Source organism: Cataglyphis hispanica, chromosome 8 (genome assembly GCF_021464435.1).
Source record: "Cataglyphis hispanica isolate Lineage 1 chromosome 8, ULB_Chis1_1.0, whole genome shotgun sequence".
NCBI classification, from domain to species: domain Eukaryota; kingdom Metazoa; phylum Arthropoda; class Insecta; order Hymenoptera; family Formicidae; genus Cataglyphis; species Cataglyphis hispanica.
In genome coordinates this window covers 4029668-4044819 of record NC_065961.1, presented here as the reverse complement: position 1 = coordinate 4044819, position 15152 = coordinate 4029668, and the positions used below count along the sequence as shown (strand labels likewise).

General features: G+C 33.8%; 5 protein-coding genes across 6 annotated transcripts; 3 read left to right on the top strand and 2 right to left on the bottom strand.

Annotated features, from left to right (window-relative positions):
• Positions 1-2600: 2600 nt before the first annotated feature.
• Positions 2601-5423, top strand: LOC126851671 (guanine deaminase). Of its 2 annotated transcripts, none has more exons than XM_050595860.1 (9): positions 2601-2782; positions 3009-3136; positions 3259-3528; positions 3723-3941; positions 4064-4171; positions 4244-4351; positions 4471-4636; positions 4788-4934; positions 5052-5423. In XM_050595860.1, exons 2-9 carry the CDS (start codon positions 3038-3040, stop codon positions 5249-5251), a joined length of 1317 nt encoding a protein of 438 aa, XP_050451817.1. In that variant the 5' UTR covers positions 2601-2782; positions 3009-3037; the 3' UTR covers positions 5252-5423. The 2 variants fall into 2 exon arrangements, with proteins under 2 accessions (XP_050451817.1, XP_050451815.1); XM_050595858.1 differs by having other exon boundaries at positions 3006-3136.
• Positions 5424-5671: 248 nt separating this feature from the next.
• Positions 5672-7058, top strand: LOC126851672 (40S ribosomal protein S2). Its single transcript, XM_050595861.1, has 3 exons — positions 5672-5774; positions 6077-6425; positions 6535-7058. The coding sequence occupies exons 2-3, from the start codon at positions 6078-6080 to the stop codon at positions 7021-7023; spliced, it is 837 nt and encodes a 278-aa protein (XP_050451818.1). The 5' UTR covers positions 5672-5774; position 6077; the 3' UTR covers positions 7024-7058.
• Positions 7059-7223: 165 nt separating this feature from the next.
• On the bottom strand, positions 7224-7950 carry LOC126851668 (probable DNA-directed RNA polymerases I and III subunit RPAC2). The gene is made up of 3 exons (XM_050595847.1): positions 7778-7950; positions 7564-7658; positions 7224-7491 (listed from the first exon to the last, which is right to left on the bottom strand). Exons 1-3 carry the CDS (start codon positions 7796-7798, stop codon positions 7281-7283), a joined length of 327 nt encoding a protein of 108 aa, XP_050451804.1. The 5' UTR covers positions 7799-7950; the 3' UTR covers positions 7224-7280.
• Positions 7951-8147: 197 nt separating this feature from the next.
• LOC126851667 (growth arrest and DNA damage-inducible proteins-interacting protein 1) lies at positions 8148-9542 on the top strand. The gene is made up of 3 exons (XM_050595846.1): positions 8148-8307; positions 8536-9053; positions 9147-9542. The coding sequence occupies exons 2-3, from the start codon at positions 8578-8580 to the stop codon at positions 9475-9477; spliced, it is 807 nt and encodes a 268-aa protein (XP_050451803.1). The 5' UTR covers positions 8148-8307; positions 8536-8577; the 3' UTR covers positions 9478-9542.
• Positions 9543-9786: 244 nt separating this feature from the next.
• LOC126851666 (uncharacterized) lies at positions 9787-14901 on the bottom strand. The gene is made up of 6 exons (XM_050595844.1): positions 14553-14901; positions 13376-14148; positions 12810-13062; positions 11076-11324; positions 10715-10962; positions 9787-10629 (listed from the first exon to the last, which is right to left on the bottom strand). Exons 2-6 carry the CDS (start codon positions 14097-14099, stop codon positions 10424-10426), a joined length of 1680 nt encoding a protein of 559 aa, XP_050451801.1. The 5' UTR covers positions 14100-14148; positions 14553-14901; the 3' UTR covers positions 9787-10423.
• Between the last annotated feature and the right edge of the window lie 251 nt (positions 14902-15152).

The following is a 15152-nucleotide window of genomic DNA, read 5'->3' as shown; positions in this document are numbered from 1 at the left end:
ATATTCCATATATATTTATGTATGGAGTTTTATATACTAATTTTTTTATATATTATATATATTTTTTTTATATATTTATATATATGTATTGAATTATATTTATTTTTTCTCTATATTTTTTTTAATATTTATAAGTTGCACAGCAATTATATGTGAAAATTGAGAGATGAGTTGTAAGAACAATTAATTTTTAGATAGTAATTTTCACTATACTGTAAATGAGAAAAGAAAACTAAGTTAAAGTATTTAAAATATCAAATTTAAAGTTTGCATTTACATTATCTTTCTTGTGTGCCTATTATATTCTTGATATTTTAAAAATTAAATTCGTACAGTAATCGGCGAGAGGCCAAAAATTGGCTCTGCAAGACTGCATTCGGAAACATCATTCGTGTGCATACGAGCGTCATTCTATCTTTGTTACCAAAAATTATGTACCAAAAATTGAATAAAGAAAAAATTGAATAGAACAATGTGTTTCCGAACATAATTCAGGGAGAGTTTTTTAGCGGGTGCGAGTCCCGCATATCCCACCGGACCGGCCGGTGGGAATGCATAATGCATTTTTCTCTTCCTTCGTAAAACAAAAAAAAAAAAAAATCTTACATTTCTGTGAATTTTAAAGCTTCAAATTTTTGCGCTTGAAATTTTATCTTATGCCACTTCTGTGCTGATTATGTTTTCCTGATACTATTGCGGATTTTGAAGCTTTAAATTTTCACGTTTTTTGAAATTTTATCTTGTGCCTCCTCTTTGCTGATTATGTTCTCCTGATACTTTCGCAGATTTTAAAACTTGAAATTTTAAAATTTGGCGCCTTTAAAATTTGAATTTGTGCCACCTCTTTGCTGATTATGCTCTCCTGATATGCTACCTCTTTGCTGATCATGTTCTCCTGTTACTTTTGCGAATTTTAAAGCTTCAAATTTCGGCGCTTTTAAAATTTGAATTTGTGCCACCTCTTTGCTGATTATGTTCTCCTGATATGCTACCTCTTTGCTGATCATGTTCTCCTGTTACTTTTGCGAATTTTAAAGCTTCAAATTTCGGCGCTTTTAAAATTTGAATTTGTGCCACCTCTTTGCTGATTATGTTCTCCTGATATGCTACCTCTTTGCTGATCATGTTCTCCTGTTACTTTTGCGAATTTTAAAACTTCAAATTTCGGCGCCTTTAAAATTTGAATTTGAGCCACCTCTTTGCTGATTATGTTCTTCTGATACGTTACCTCTTTGCTGATCATGTTCTTTTGATACTTTTGCGAATTTTGAATATTTAATTTTTCGCGTTTCTTGAAACTTTGGTTTGTGCTACTTCTTTGCTGATTATATTTTCCTGATACTTAATTTACAAGAAATTCAATTTCAATCATTTTAAGAATGAAAAATCGGCAAAAATATATCAGGAAAATATAATTAATAAAGAGGTATATGATACGATAAGATATGTGGAAATGGATAGGTATATTCAATAAAAAGACATTTGCATTTTCTATTATTAATACAGTTTATTAGATATTTTAAAAAATTACAAAATATATTTTACAGATTATTATCAATTCTTATACATATATACGTTACATATTTCATCGAACAATAAAATAAAATTATTTACAAAAAAATAGTGCGTTAGAAAGTCTTACAAAATTCATTAACTTATTAGATATCGCAAAATATCTATGTAGTTAAAATGAATAAGATATTTTTATTAAATAAATTGATCGCTTTCGTTGTTACACCGCTCCAGGTAGCTAAAATAGTTTTTTTGTCATTTTGCGCAAATTTAGTCAAAATACTATTTTTACTACCTGGAACATTTTGTACGCACGCATGTACAGTCAATAACAAACGCAGTTAATTATTACGTATACATACATTAGGTATATCGATTATCAGACGCAATCGCTCGCATTGTTAATAACTAATACATTTTGCGCACACACTCACACACGCAGCAATTTTTATATTATTATATTGTTATACAATAATATATACATTCTATTACATATATTTATTATATCGAATATCGAACGCAATCGCTTTCGCTGTTATATCAACTACATTTTACACAGACGCAATCGCTCGCATTGTTAATAACTAATACATTTTGCGCACACACTCACACAGCAATTTTTATATTATTATATTGTTATACAATAATATATATATTCTATTACATATATCTATTATATCGAATATCGAACGCAATCGCTTTCGCTGTTATATCAACTACATTTTACACAGACGCAATCGCTCGCATTATTAATAACTAATACATTTTGCGCACACACTCACATACGCAACCATTTTTATATTATTATATTATAATACAATAATATACATGCATTTTATTGCATTATATATCGAGTATCGAATGCAATCGCTTTATTTGCTGTTATATACTACATTTTACACAAACGCAATCGCTTGCATTGTTAATGTAACTTTTTGTATTGTACAATAATACACACAGGCATTTTATTACACACACACACACACAAAACACACACACACACACACACACACACACACATATATATATATATATATATATATATATATGATTTTTCTAGATTCTAGATCAATCAGCTGTTTAGCGATGTTGCCATTTCTTGCACTAATAATTTCTGTCGCAACAATCATGCTCTATAATAACATATATAGAATTGTAAAGCTACACTTTATTCCGCGCTATCTTTCTTTAGTTTTTTGCACCGTCATTAAAAGATAAGGATTCCATAATTGAATGGTTCGTGAAAGAAGCTGAATGACATTTTGAAAACGTAATGAAAATTATATATTTTTTTATTGTTAATGATAGAGTACATGATAAGTAATAATATAAAAAAAAGTATTTTATTTATAATCTTAGTCTTATTAAAAAATTAATTTTATTGTAGTTGTAAATATATATTAAAAAGATTATATATATAAAAATTAAAGAAAAATATTTTTCAAATATTTTGAAATAATTGTGAATGTAGGTTTCATTATATTATTTTGCAGTAGTAATTGTACATATTTAAAAATTTTGTACAATGGTTCGACAAATTTTTATTGGGCCTATAATTCATACTGATGAAAATGGAGAATTGATTATTAAGGAGAGCGTTGCTATATTTATCGAGGATGACAAGGTATTTAACATATTCTATATATTTTATATATATTATTTTTACATTTTTGATTTATTAATAATCCTTTAATATAGATAAAATAAATCAATCTTTGTTAACATCTTCTATTATACAATATCCAGATTATTGATGTTATGGAAAATCCAACGACAAATAAAGAGAAGGTTATTTTCAACATAGATGATTTTTATGCAGACAAAGTTATTAATTTATCATATGGGCAGTTTATAATACCTGGATTTATCGATTGTCATACTCATGCAGTGCAGTTTCCAAATCTTGGATTGGGTTATGACAAATGTCTCTTGGAATGGCTGGAGACCTATACTTTTCCATTGGAAAAGAAGTATACTGAGACAAAATTTGCAGATCAAGTGTTTGACGCAGTTGTGGTATTTAAAACAAATCTGTTGAAGAATAATATTTAAAAACAATATTAATATAACAATATAATGTAATACAATGTTATATTATAACAATGTTATATTATAACATTTTTTTAAATATTAGTATATAATACAATTTTTTTTGTATTTGACACAAAATATTTTTGTAACGTTTATTACTATTTTATTCGTTATTTCAGAAACGAACTATTGAAGCAGGCACAACGACAGCATGTTACTTTGCATCTCTGTATGCTGAGGCATCTATGATTCTCGCGGAAAAAGTTGCAGAGTTGGGTCAACGGGCTTTCATTGGAAAGATAAACATGAATATTCCACGGAACGATGAATATTATGAAAGCACTGAAAAATCAATTAAGGATACTATAGCCTTTGTAGAATCTGTTGAACGAATAGGAGTAAATGCAAACTTATATTTTATTTCCTGCATAAAACAATAATTTTCTAATTGTATAAATAGGAAATTTAACATTATAATTACATAAACAAAAAATATCATATTACTCAAAATTTCTTGTAGAATCCGCTTGTGAGACCGATTATTACACCAAGATTTGCATTGAACTGCAACATGGAATTAATGCAAGAGTTAGCAAAGATTGCTAAAGCAAAAGATTTACATATACAGGTATTAATATTACACTCACGTAACATATATATTATGTTTAGTGTTAATTCAAGTGTTTTTTATTTTCTGTAGACTCATATCTCCGAAAATGAAGCTGAAATAAGAGCAGTAAAACAAACTTTTAAAGAACAATCGTCATACACGGCTGTTTACGAAACCGCAGGCCTTCTTACCAATAAAGTAAAACTTAATTTTGTTTTGTTAATCTATTAAATAGATTAAAGAAATCGATATTATATATTATTCTCATTCGCGATAGAGATATCCCAATTAAATGTACATATTTGATCTCTTTATAGACAATATTAGCACACGGAATCCATCTTGAAGATAATGAACTTGCCATACTTGAGAAACAAGGAACAGCTATAATTCATTGTCCATCTTCAAATATGTATCTGAGAAGCGGCCTTTGCGATGTGCGGAGACTAAAAGCTAAGAACATCAAACTTGGCCTTGGAACAGGTGCCGCAAGATTATCTTACAAAAATTTTATATTAATAATGACATATTTTGATATTCAGCATAATAACTGATTGACATAATGATTGATTATTTAATAATAAAATTATTTAATAATCATTATTACATTAATAATAAACGTATCTTCTCTCAGATGTTGCAGGTGGATCAAGTTATAGTATGCAAGATGAAATGAGATCAGTTTTACATGTATCAACTTGTCTATCTCTAATGAAACATGATTATGTACCACTTAATTATAAAGAAGTCTTCCATATGGCAACATTAGGAGGTGCTAAAGGTAAAGATCGGTATTACATATTAGAAACTAATTATCGTGCAAATACATTTTTTTATAATTATATATATTAAAATTTTCAATCTAATTGTATGTATATTGATACATTGACTTGTTTAGCGCTTTCGATTGATGACAAAGTCGGTAACCTGGTATCAGGTAAAGAATTCGATGCTCTCATCATAGATTTGAATGCAAAAAACAGCCGGTTGGATAATTTCAGAGAATATACACTTGAAGAAAATTTCCAAAGATTTATACACTCCGGCGATGATCGTAATATAGTATCAGTTTATGTAAGAGGTAGAAAAGTTAAATAAGAAAGAATCTTATTTTTACTTACAGATGCATTGTTAAATAACATTTTATAAAACGGAAATAACCTATTTAAGGAATTATATAAAACTATTTCTATTTTTGTATATTATATACAAATTTATAAATGATATTCTGTAATATTGATTAAAATTAAACTGTAAATGAATATATTAACTTCTCGTTCTTTTTAATAATTTTCTCTTAATGTATATCTTAATGATCATCTTAATTAATAGTATAATATATTGAGTTTGTATATATTGAGTTTCTTGTGATTATAATTATATATAATTGCATGCTTATTATTGCGTTAGCGATTAAAATTGTTCAATTATTATTAAGATCCACTTAATATTCTTTAAAAAAATGTACTTTCTATTAACGCATATAATAAAGGAAAGGTACGCGCCCTTTTTTGAAACATCGGATATGACGTTATACAAAAAGCGCCATCATGAAGCACGATCGGAATCTTCATCTCTTTCTTTCGTGATTTCACGTACAAGACAGGTCGAAAGAAGTAACGTGAGTATATATTTTAGAAATTTCTCCGTCTTCTCGCGTATATTACAATAATAAAATAATCTTTACATCCTTTTCATCCAGCCATACAAGATGTTTAAAAAATGGGCATTTTATATATAAAAAATTCTGTCACGTTTTAAAATGTTTTGTCAAATTCCACGTGTTGGCGTTTTATGATTAAAAATCAAGAATATTTAATAAAAATTAAGAAATATAATTAAGAAAAGTATCAATTATATTCTCGACTTCTGTTTGATTATAACACGATAACTAATATTCGATAATGTATTATTCAATCATAGAATGGCGGACGCTGCTCCAGCCACACGTGGAGGTTTTCGTGGAGGTTTTGGTTCTCGTGGAGCGGGAGGCGATCGGGGTGGCCTCAGAGGTCGTGGACGTGGTAGAGGAAGAGGACGCGGCCGTGGACGCGGAAAAGAAGATAGCAAGGAATGGGTCCCTGTAACAAAGCTTGGTCGTCTAGTCAGAGATGGCAAAATCCAATCACTAGAACACATCTATCTGTTCTCCTTACCTATCAAGGAATATGAGATCATCGACAAGTTTCTTGGTCCAGATCTAAAGGATGAAGTTCTGAAAATTATGCCTGTACAGAAGCAGACTCGAGCTGGTCAACGCACGCGTTTTAAGGTAAAGCTGAAGTGTCTTCTTTTAAATATCATAAGCGATCAAAGTTGATAAAGCACAAAATGAAAATTTAGAGACTGACAAGGATATTAAAAATGTGAACATTTTATAGGCTTTTGTTGCCATTGGAGATAGCAACGGACACATCGGATTGGGAGTGAAGTGTTCCAAGGAAGTAGCCACTGCTATTCGCGGTGCTATTATTCTGGCTAAGCTCTCTGTCGTCCCGGTACGACGCGGTTATTGGGGTAACAAGATCGGCAAGCCGCACACTGTGCCGTGTAAAGTGACTGGCAAGTGCGGTTCTGTGCAGGTGCGTCTGATACCGGCACCCAGGGGTACTGGTATTGTGTCTGCTCCAGTTCCCAAAAAGTTGCTTCAGATGGCAGGTATTGAGGATTGTTATACCTCAGCTAGGGGATCCACGTGCACACTCGGCAATTTTGCCAAGGCCACTTATGCCGCGATCGCTAAAACATACGCTTATCTAACGCCCGATCTGTGGAAAGAACAGGCTCTAGCTAAAGCACCATACCAGGAATTTGCTGATTTTCTATCAAAAACTCACAAAGGTGGTGTGAGAGCTGCTGAAGTTGTCTAAATAAACATCCATTCTTGATGGAATGTCTTTGAAAATATGGATCTTGTTATTTTCCTCTTCAATCCTTTAATTCCTTATAATTTATATATAAGTGGTATGTTACTTATTTATCAATTTATTTAATTATAATATTTAAGCCTATGTATATATCCTATACAATTTCATTAAAAAAATAGCAAAGACTATCATAGTATACAATATATTTAATAGTATATTTTTATTTAATTAGAAAACAGCTATAATATATAAAAATGATGTTACGTAGCATCTAAAGGAGCATCACTTGAGGATTTGAACTTCTTATATGCTTTGTCAAATGTTTCAATTGTATGATCGCATATTTTTTCAAGATCCTGAAAACCTCGTTTCAACACTTCAATCGCACTTTCACCAGTTGTCTGAATATTAAAATGTATCTTATTTTCTGCTGGATGAGGCACAGTGTAAGCGCATATTTTTATGCCAGGACTGCGAAAAAAGAAAAGTCATTAATTCTATACATATACTTATTATTACTCATAAAATCTAAGTAATACATACTAATTATTTATCACGTTAGATAGTGCATTTCCTAGGGTATGCTCCTCGTCGACGAGGACAAAAGTCGCGTATGTAATTTCATGATTTCCTGGTATCTGTATTTACAATTAATAATCAATTAATTTCCATTTTTATAACTTTCTTAAAATCGATCACTATATACTTCATTGCCAATTAGTATTAACATCAATTAAAATTCGTGAAATTAATTTACCCTGGAGAGACGCTTTTCCATTGTATAATTTTCGTTCACACAACACTTCCTGCACTTAATATTTCTCGTACTAACTTGGTACTAACCTACTAGTCTACTCTCATTTGATCTCTGATGCGGATGGATGCGAACTGATGCACATGTGGAGGATTCTCGAACTAAACACTAAACGATGATCTTACCAGCAATTTCAAAATATTTGTTTTTGGCTAGGGATGCGTCCGTTTCACGCATTGAGCGCATAGATCGCCTGAAAATCTATAGTTCACGTAACAAATATTATAAATTTCCAAGCGATCTATGCACTCTATGCGTGAAACGGAACGCAACCTACATAATTTTACCATCAACGCCACCATCGGTCTCGTCGGTAATTTTACATAACCTCTAAAATAAATATAGATGGCAATACCATATAAGATTAAATACATCGAGTTTTCTCTGGCAATTTGGAGTTTCACTGTAATTTTGGAAAAAAAATATCGCTGAAATAAGTTATGCGATTTCTTCAGAAATACCTTTTTTTGCATGTATGTATCTTTTTCACAAATGTTTGCGCTTATAATTATTGATGCTTTACGTTGTGTACTGGCCATAGACATATAGAATAAAATAAAAAATAATAAAGTAATAAATAATAAAAATAATAAATAATAATAGATAATAAATAATAATCATTTTATCTGTCTATACTACTAGCTTCAACTAGTATTTCATTGATAATATCTTTACACAATTAACTGATGTATATTCTACAGTGATTATACATAAGTTTTATCTGGTGGAGAATCGACGTCGCAATGAGTCTGAGACGAATATACGACTTTGTCATTCGTCGAAATGTGCGAGTTCAAGGCGTCCTTGGGAGATTCTTCGCCACAGAGCCAGCGGAATCTAAGAACGAGATTGTTGATATAACTTCTGCCGACGAGAAACCAGTGTATTCTCTAATGGACGATCAGGAGTTTCAACAGGAACTTGCCAAGAAGCGGAACAAATCCCGATTGAATCCGCAAGATAGGAACATGCTCATAGGTCTACGTCCTTATGATAAGCCTATGTCGTGGCATCACTATAAAGTGAAATACAAGAAAGTTACATTGGGTAGATATGGATTGACAGCCATTGACGTTCCGGCAGGATTTGCTTGGCCCACTCAGAAAGAAATAAGAAATGCCAAAGAGTACGAGAGAGTTGCTTTTCCATTATCTCTTCAGGATAGATGGAAGCAACTAGAAGAAAGAAAGCAAAAAAAAGCTGCTCGGATTAAAGAAAGGCATGTATTTTTCAATTTTATTACTTACCAGTTCAGATGAAACTTTACTGATAATTTAGAATAGTGTATAATTATGTACAATTGCATTTTCAGAGAAAACCAATTACTTGAGAAAATGATGAAGATGGATGAATGGACAGCTCAGTTGAACGCTAAAATTGCTAAGAAGGAAGCTGAGCTAGAGGCTGCAAGATTGCGAAAGGAACGTCTGGTAGAGGAAGTCAGGAGACACTTTGGCTTCAAAATTTCGCCTCATGATGATAGATTCAAAGAGATGCTGTTGCAGAAAGAAAAGGAGGAGAAAAAGAAGAAGAAGGAGGCTAAGAAGCAGGCGAAACTCGAAAGGATGACTAATATGATCCAAAGAGCAAGCAAAAACGAGAATCAAGAACAAAAAACCGATTCAACAAAATCTGTAGAATAATATTTTCATTAATGAGAAATAAAATGTAAAATTTTAATTGTAGCTAATAAATTTATAATTCTTAATTCTTCTCAATTATTTTCAAGTAGAATGTTTATACTAGATTAATATAAATTCTGTAACTCTCTCCTCTATATTTTGTTTCAGCGTTTTCTCATCGCGAAACATCCCGAAATTGATTATGATCAAAACATTTCCAAATACATTCCCTAATACTTTTTTACATTATTACGAAAGTATCTTTGTAGAAACTTTTCAAGATATTTCACATTTACTTGTGAGAATGATATAAATGATGGGGACAATATATACATATAATAGTAAATATCGTACTTTCTTTACTAATACAAAAACGTTACACACTGTTTCGCAAAAGACTAGAAGAAATAAATGCATAGGTGATAAGTGACGCTCATCTTAAGACACTTTAACCAGGCACACGTTGGACGATATATATAATTGCTTCGTTTATTTCGGATCTTGTGCTAAGATCCTTCGACGATCGTTGTAAACATCACAATCATAAATCATCAAACTACGTGGCATCAAATTTGAGAGACATGACTTCCTCATACTTGCACTGTAGTTGACTCATTTATCTCATTCTCTAAGCTTATCAATTAACTGGTTCTGTTAAGCTGGTTTCTAGCTATTCTAACAGTCGCATTGTGAATAAAATGATCGAACATCTTCGAAAATAGTTATCGTAAAAATTTTGCGATAGCACAATTCGAATAAGAGATCAGCTTCTCGTTGTTGCGCATTCGTAATCCTGATCGCTGTTGACAGGCAATCTTGTCTGCGAGTTTTCCCTTTCCGAAACATTTTCCTCGCTTTCAGCATCGCCGCAGACGATCGCTCGGTCATCATTATCACCGCGCGTCAGCGTGTTCTGTATTTGGAATTCGTCGATCACGATAAAATGTACTTTATTGCTCTCCGTGTGTCAGGCGGATTGTAGCTGCGACGGCGATGTCAATTCGTAAAATTGGAAGCTAAGCTCTTCACCGAAGAGATTCTCCGATCCTATGATTTCGGGATCGATGACGTTCAATCCAAAAGCATTCGGATTCAAATCCGTCACTAGGTATCCTTCGCTCACGAGCCCGCATTCCTCGGCGACGACCTCTTTAGATACTGGATTCAGGAAATCTGCAAGTCAATTTCGTTTCATAAATTCGCATTAATTAAATTTTTCAATAATTTTTTGAGATATATAACGTTATGATTCTCTCACCGCTCTCCTTGAAAGGACATTGAAACTCCGTTTGTTGAACGGTCAGCTGATTCTGCTGATTTGCCTCGTCATTATTGGCCATCATCATGGGAACAAGATATTGCACCTCCACCTCACGTTTTATACCGTTGAGTATTTGCTCGGCAGAATGCTCGAGCGTCACAGGATTCAATATATTATCAGTATCCTCGTCTGGATTTGATTGCGTAATGCTCGCCGTTGCAGCCTCCACCTCGTCTATGATATCGCTGTAACATGAAAGCAAACATCCGCAATATCTTATTTTTTTTTCTTTCTTACTACACTCAATAATATCTTGTATATGTTCTTTTTACAAGATACGATAAGAAATTATTTTTACCTAATGATTTTATTACTCCGGGATTCATCGCAATCATTCTGTGCAATTTGTTGCGTCGATGTAGTGGTTGCTAATCCATTAACAGCGAGCGGACGAGGTCTACAATCGCTACGATTTGCGATCGCCCAAAGATGACCGGCTCCATGAGGCGCCTTCGAACCTTTCCGAAAATGTGGATTTATCGAGAGATTGTGCCGAACGGAGTTCTTCCAGCGATCATCGTTGCTCTTGTAATAAGGGAAATGTTCCCTGAAAATAATAAAAATATATTATAAGTTTTATTTTACAAAAATTACACATACACGCACACTATATATTATAATATAATCTCTGTATATTTTTTCTTACCCAAAACAATATTGAACTTCACGTTTAATAATTATATGATAGCAAAAGTTCTCTTTTATATATGTAGGCGAATCAAAGGGGAACGCGATTAGAAGTATTGCGCGCTTAAAACGCACGACGGCAATTTACGTCCCCACGAAACTAATTTCCTTCACCTGCTCGCAGCGATGTCACGGTGCGTTACGCACCCCCTACGCGATTAATTCCACTGGTTTTGGTGGAAAACGAAAAAAAGGCGTTTAAGCCGAGGGTGCATTCGAAATGCTAAGCGGCGTGTTTACTCGCTCCGCTGATCACGATGATCGCGACAAATGGTATCATTGATAATTTAACGAATCTGTTTCGAACTTTTCACATATCGTATCTATTACTTCGAACTTGTATAATAGAAAGAAAAATATTGTGCATCATCCTCTCGATATCTTCGAAAAAGATATTCTTACACTCTCGAGAGGCATTCTCGATTTAAAATGTTAGTTCTAATTCGTATCATATATTACGATCGAAATCTCGAATAAACAAACAAATAAAATTTTATTATTAAAAAAATAAGATTTATAAGATGATTTGAATGTTTATGTTTATAAATCTTTTTTTGGTGCAAAATTATTATATATTTTTTATAACTCGAGCGGCCATACTATGCTATATGGATGATCTATATATTCTTTTTCCAAGGAGCTTGAGCGGCGATCGAACAGGTGAAGGCATAGGAGCAGTAAATTGCGAGCATTCGTGTTGAGGGCTGCAGCAAAGGATAGCTGAAGGGTGAGGAGTTAGTGCCAGGTGGTGCCAAGCAATGGGGGCAGTGGTACCAATGGGTACCATCCAGGAGCAACCCACCCCCCGTCAACCCACCTCCGACCACAGTGGGCCATGCTCGTGTAAATTTGTAGAAAGCTTCCTGCGCGGTCGCAACATAAATAAAGAAAATACTCCGTGTATTTTCGAGCATAACTTGTAAATATTTACCTCTTACAATCTGTCAATCTTATCATTTTTTTTAATTAATAAATTATTTTACTGAATTATCATTCCATTCAATAACAGAGTGTAAAAAAAATATATACAAACAAATATTAGAAATAATTGAAAACCAAAAAAAAAGAAAATGTATATATATATATATATATATATATATATTGGAATTATATGATATATATATATATATATATATATATATATATATATATATATATAAATATATAATTAAACATCTAATTTTTTTTGGAAAATCGTGATTATGAAAAAAATACGACTATATAATATTGCAGTGCGCCAATTATGGATAATAATTTCGACAAATCTTTGCAAGAAAGACGAATAAAAATTCCTTAAGAAAAAAATTGATATTAATAAATAAATTTTTACTGATGATATACTTACGAGATCCATTGGTAAATCGCAGAGACCGTGAGTTCGCCTCTTTCTTGCAAAGCATGCTCTATCAATTCCGTATAGGTAAAGGGAGGTTTTTTCGGTCCGTTGGATCGCGAAATATTCCGGTTGTCGAATCCGTTGGCAGGATAAGTCACCTGATTCGAGTCTTGTCGATACATCGATGAATTTTCGGGTCCTTTTCTGATGTCGTTGGTATAATTGGAACTGTGCGACCGTCCGTTTGGTTTGCTCTTGTTGCCTGAAAATGCGCAATTAGCCTCAAGATTATAAAATTTCTATTAAACATTTATCACAATTTAGTTACAGTAACATTGAAAAGACAATTTTTTAATATTTTAACTATTCGCTATTATTCGGGAAAGAAGCAGTTGCAAATGAAGAATAATTATCTCGTTTTACATAATTTATTTTTATATGAAACATTTCGCTTTTAAAATTGTGAGTAAAGATTTTAATTTCAACGCTAAAGTCAACAATATTCATCTCTTTAATTTTAATATTCAAGAAAGCATTAATATAAACGATTATTTTGTTCTTTACACTTTCCTTACCGCAATGATTATCCTTTGTCGAGACGGGTCCCACAATCGATCTGTCGTCTGTGGCTTCAATGAACGAGTCCAGTTTAAAATCCAGCAACCACGACAGATTTCCGTTTTCCTGATCTTCAAACTGCTGCTGTTGCTGATTATTATTCATCGTTCCTTTATTTTGCTGAATGTTTGAATTAGCGAAAGATACCGCGGGTGCGGTGCTCTGTTCCCAATAATTCATCGACATCGCCGGCTGATAATTAGTCTCCTCGACGGTGTAGGTTTCCGCTGGATGATTCCGCTCGGAGATGGTTGACGACGATGACGATGACGACGATAACGACAACGAAGAGGACGAAGTCACGAGGACGTCCAGATTTTGCTGCTGTTCCAATTCCGACATGGTCGTCCAGGTGCAATTGGTGCCATCCACCAGTAACACCTCAAGATGCGCTACTTGCGATTCATCGACAATCTCCTGAGCGGACATCGGTGAAAAGAGGGTTGCCGCTTCTGTGATCATTTCATTCGACGTAGCCACTAACTCCTCCGGCGTCTCGAGTTCCTGGAGATAACGCTTGCGATTCGTCTGGCGGATTTCCTCGCAGAAACTGTCAATGTCCAACTCATCGAAGATCTTTCGTTTAGGGTTGTCGATGTCTAGATCGTCGAAAGCTTTCCGTTTGGAGGACGCGCGACTTTCGGTGACTTCACCGGCCGCCCCCGACGACGGTCCGATCATCTTGTCGGTGTTTAAATCGTAGATAAGAAATGGCGAGGTGGCAAGGTACCTTGCAAAAAAATGGGCGATTTAAAAAAGAACGTGTGGTAAAAAAATAATATTCATTATGAAAAAATTAGACTCTAGAACTGAATTTTCCAAATAAAGAATTTAGCGAAAAAAATCAGTGTTAAAATTTCGTTTATTTCTTTTAATCTGCGCAAATTACTTTTTGTAGAATGAGATAAAAATAGGATGATTCTTCGTGTGCGTGAAGCTATTTTTTATTTGGAAAATAATTCTTTTCACATTTGCATGAGATATCAGCTGACCCAAAAATGTATATAAATATGTGAGGTACATTTTAAAATATAATTCCTCATACAAAACGCGCTAAGTTGGTTACGCAAAACTCATTTTGCAAATCAGTCAGTTAAAGAGCACGGAGATTCGCGAGCAAAAATATTTCCCTACCTTGCTCCTCCTCGCCGTCCCTTTCCTCTTTTTCTCGCGATGTGCGGTCCAAAATACGCGCGAATTCAAGCTTCGTCTTTCTATTTAATCAAACTAGCAATCGAAACGATCATCGTGAAATAAGACGGCGAAAATATAATTTTAATCAATCGGATCTCTTCCGTACGCGCGTAACTCGCGTGTTGTCAATCCTTCGAGGATCAACGGCGACCTTAAATGCGCTCTGCCATCGCGAATTCACGTGGGTTACCCCTGCCGATCGACGTTATCGCGCACGGCCGACGCGGGACACACTTCGGAAGTGAACCGTCGATTTTCCTCGTCGAGGATCGAGCCGCTCATCGGAGCGCGTCTACGTGATCCCGACGCGGTGCGCGCGTCTCGTTTGTCTCGCATGTCGATTGTCCCGCGCCGCACCATCCGCGCATGCGCACGGTTTATCCGGCGCACCCGTGACATCCGGGGAGATAGCGCGAATTAAAGTGCCTCGCATCCAAACGTTTAGGTATTCCATTCCGCAATTGTTTTGAGACGGCGAGAGGCAAACGTATATATAAGGGGAGCGTATCTTATGAAATCATTTTATCTCTTCCGAATGAA

What these genes read in the sequence shown, in the direction of transcription:
- LOC126851671 (XM_050595860.1), top strand. Translation starts at nt 3,038, where the DNA reads ATGGTTCGACAAATTTTTATTGGGCCTATAATTCATACTGATGAAAAT. An exon ending in TATTTATCGAGGATGACAAG is followed by an intron (nt 3,137 to 3,258) that starts GTATTTAACATA and finishes TACAATATCCAG; the next exon opens with ATTATTGATGTTATGGAAAA. An exon ending in CAGGCCTTCTTACCAATAAA is followed by an intron (nt 4,352 to 4,470) that starts GTAAAACTTAAT and finishes ATCTCTTTATAG; the next exon opens with ACAATATTAGCACACGGAAT.
- LOC126851672 (XM_050595861.1), top strand. Translation starts at nt 6,078, where the DNA reads ATGGCGGACGCTGCTCCAGCCACACGTGGAGGTTTTCGTGGAGGTTTT. An exon ending in GTCAACGCACGCGTTTTAAG is followed by an intron (nt 6,426 to 6,534) that starts GTAAAGCTGAAG and finishes AACATTTTATAG; the next exon opens with GCTTTTGTTGCCATTGGAGA.
- LOC126851666 (XM_050595844.1), bottom strand. Translation starts at nt 14,099, where the DNA reads ATGATCGGACCGTCGTCGGGGGCGGCCGGTGAAGTCACCGAAAGTCGC. An exon ending in GACAAAGGATAATCATTGCG is followed by an intron (nt 13,063 to 13,375) that starts GTAAGGAAAGTG and finishes GCGCATTTTCAG; the next exon opens with GCAACAAGAGCAAACCAAAC. An exon ending in ATGTCCTTTCAAGGAGAGCG is followed by an intron (nt 10,630 to 10,714) that starts GTGAGAGAATCA and finishes ATTGACTTGCAG; the next exon opens with ATTTCCTGAATCCAGTATCT.
- LOC126851668 (XM_050595847.1), bottom strand. Translation starts at nt 7,798, where the DNA reads ATGGAAAAGCGTCTCTCCAGG. An exon ending in TGGAAAAGCGTCTCTCCAGG is followed by an intron (nt 7,659 to 7,777) that starts GTAAATTAATTT and finishes TTGTAAATACAG; the next exon opens with ATACCAGGAAATCATGAAAT. An exon ending in TCTAACGTGATAAATAATTA is followed by an intron (nt 7,492 to 7,563) that starts GTATGTATTACT and finishes CTTTTTTCGCAG; the next exon opens with TCCTGGCATAAAAATATGCG.
- LOC126851667 (XM_050595846.1), top strand. Translation starts at nt 8,578, where the DNA reads ATGAGTCTGAGACGAATATACGACTTTGTCATTCGTCGAAATGTGCGA. An exon ending in GCTGCTCGGATTAAAGAAAG is followed by an intron (nt 9,054 to 9,146) that starts GCATGTATTTTT and finishes TTGCATTTTCAG; the next exon opens with AGAAAACCAATTACTTGAGA.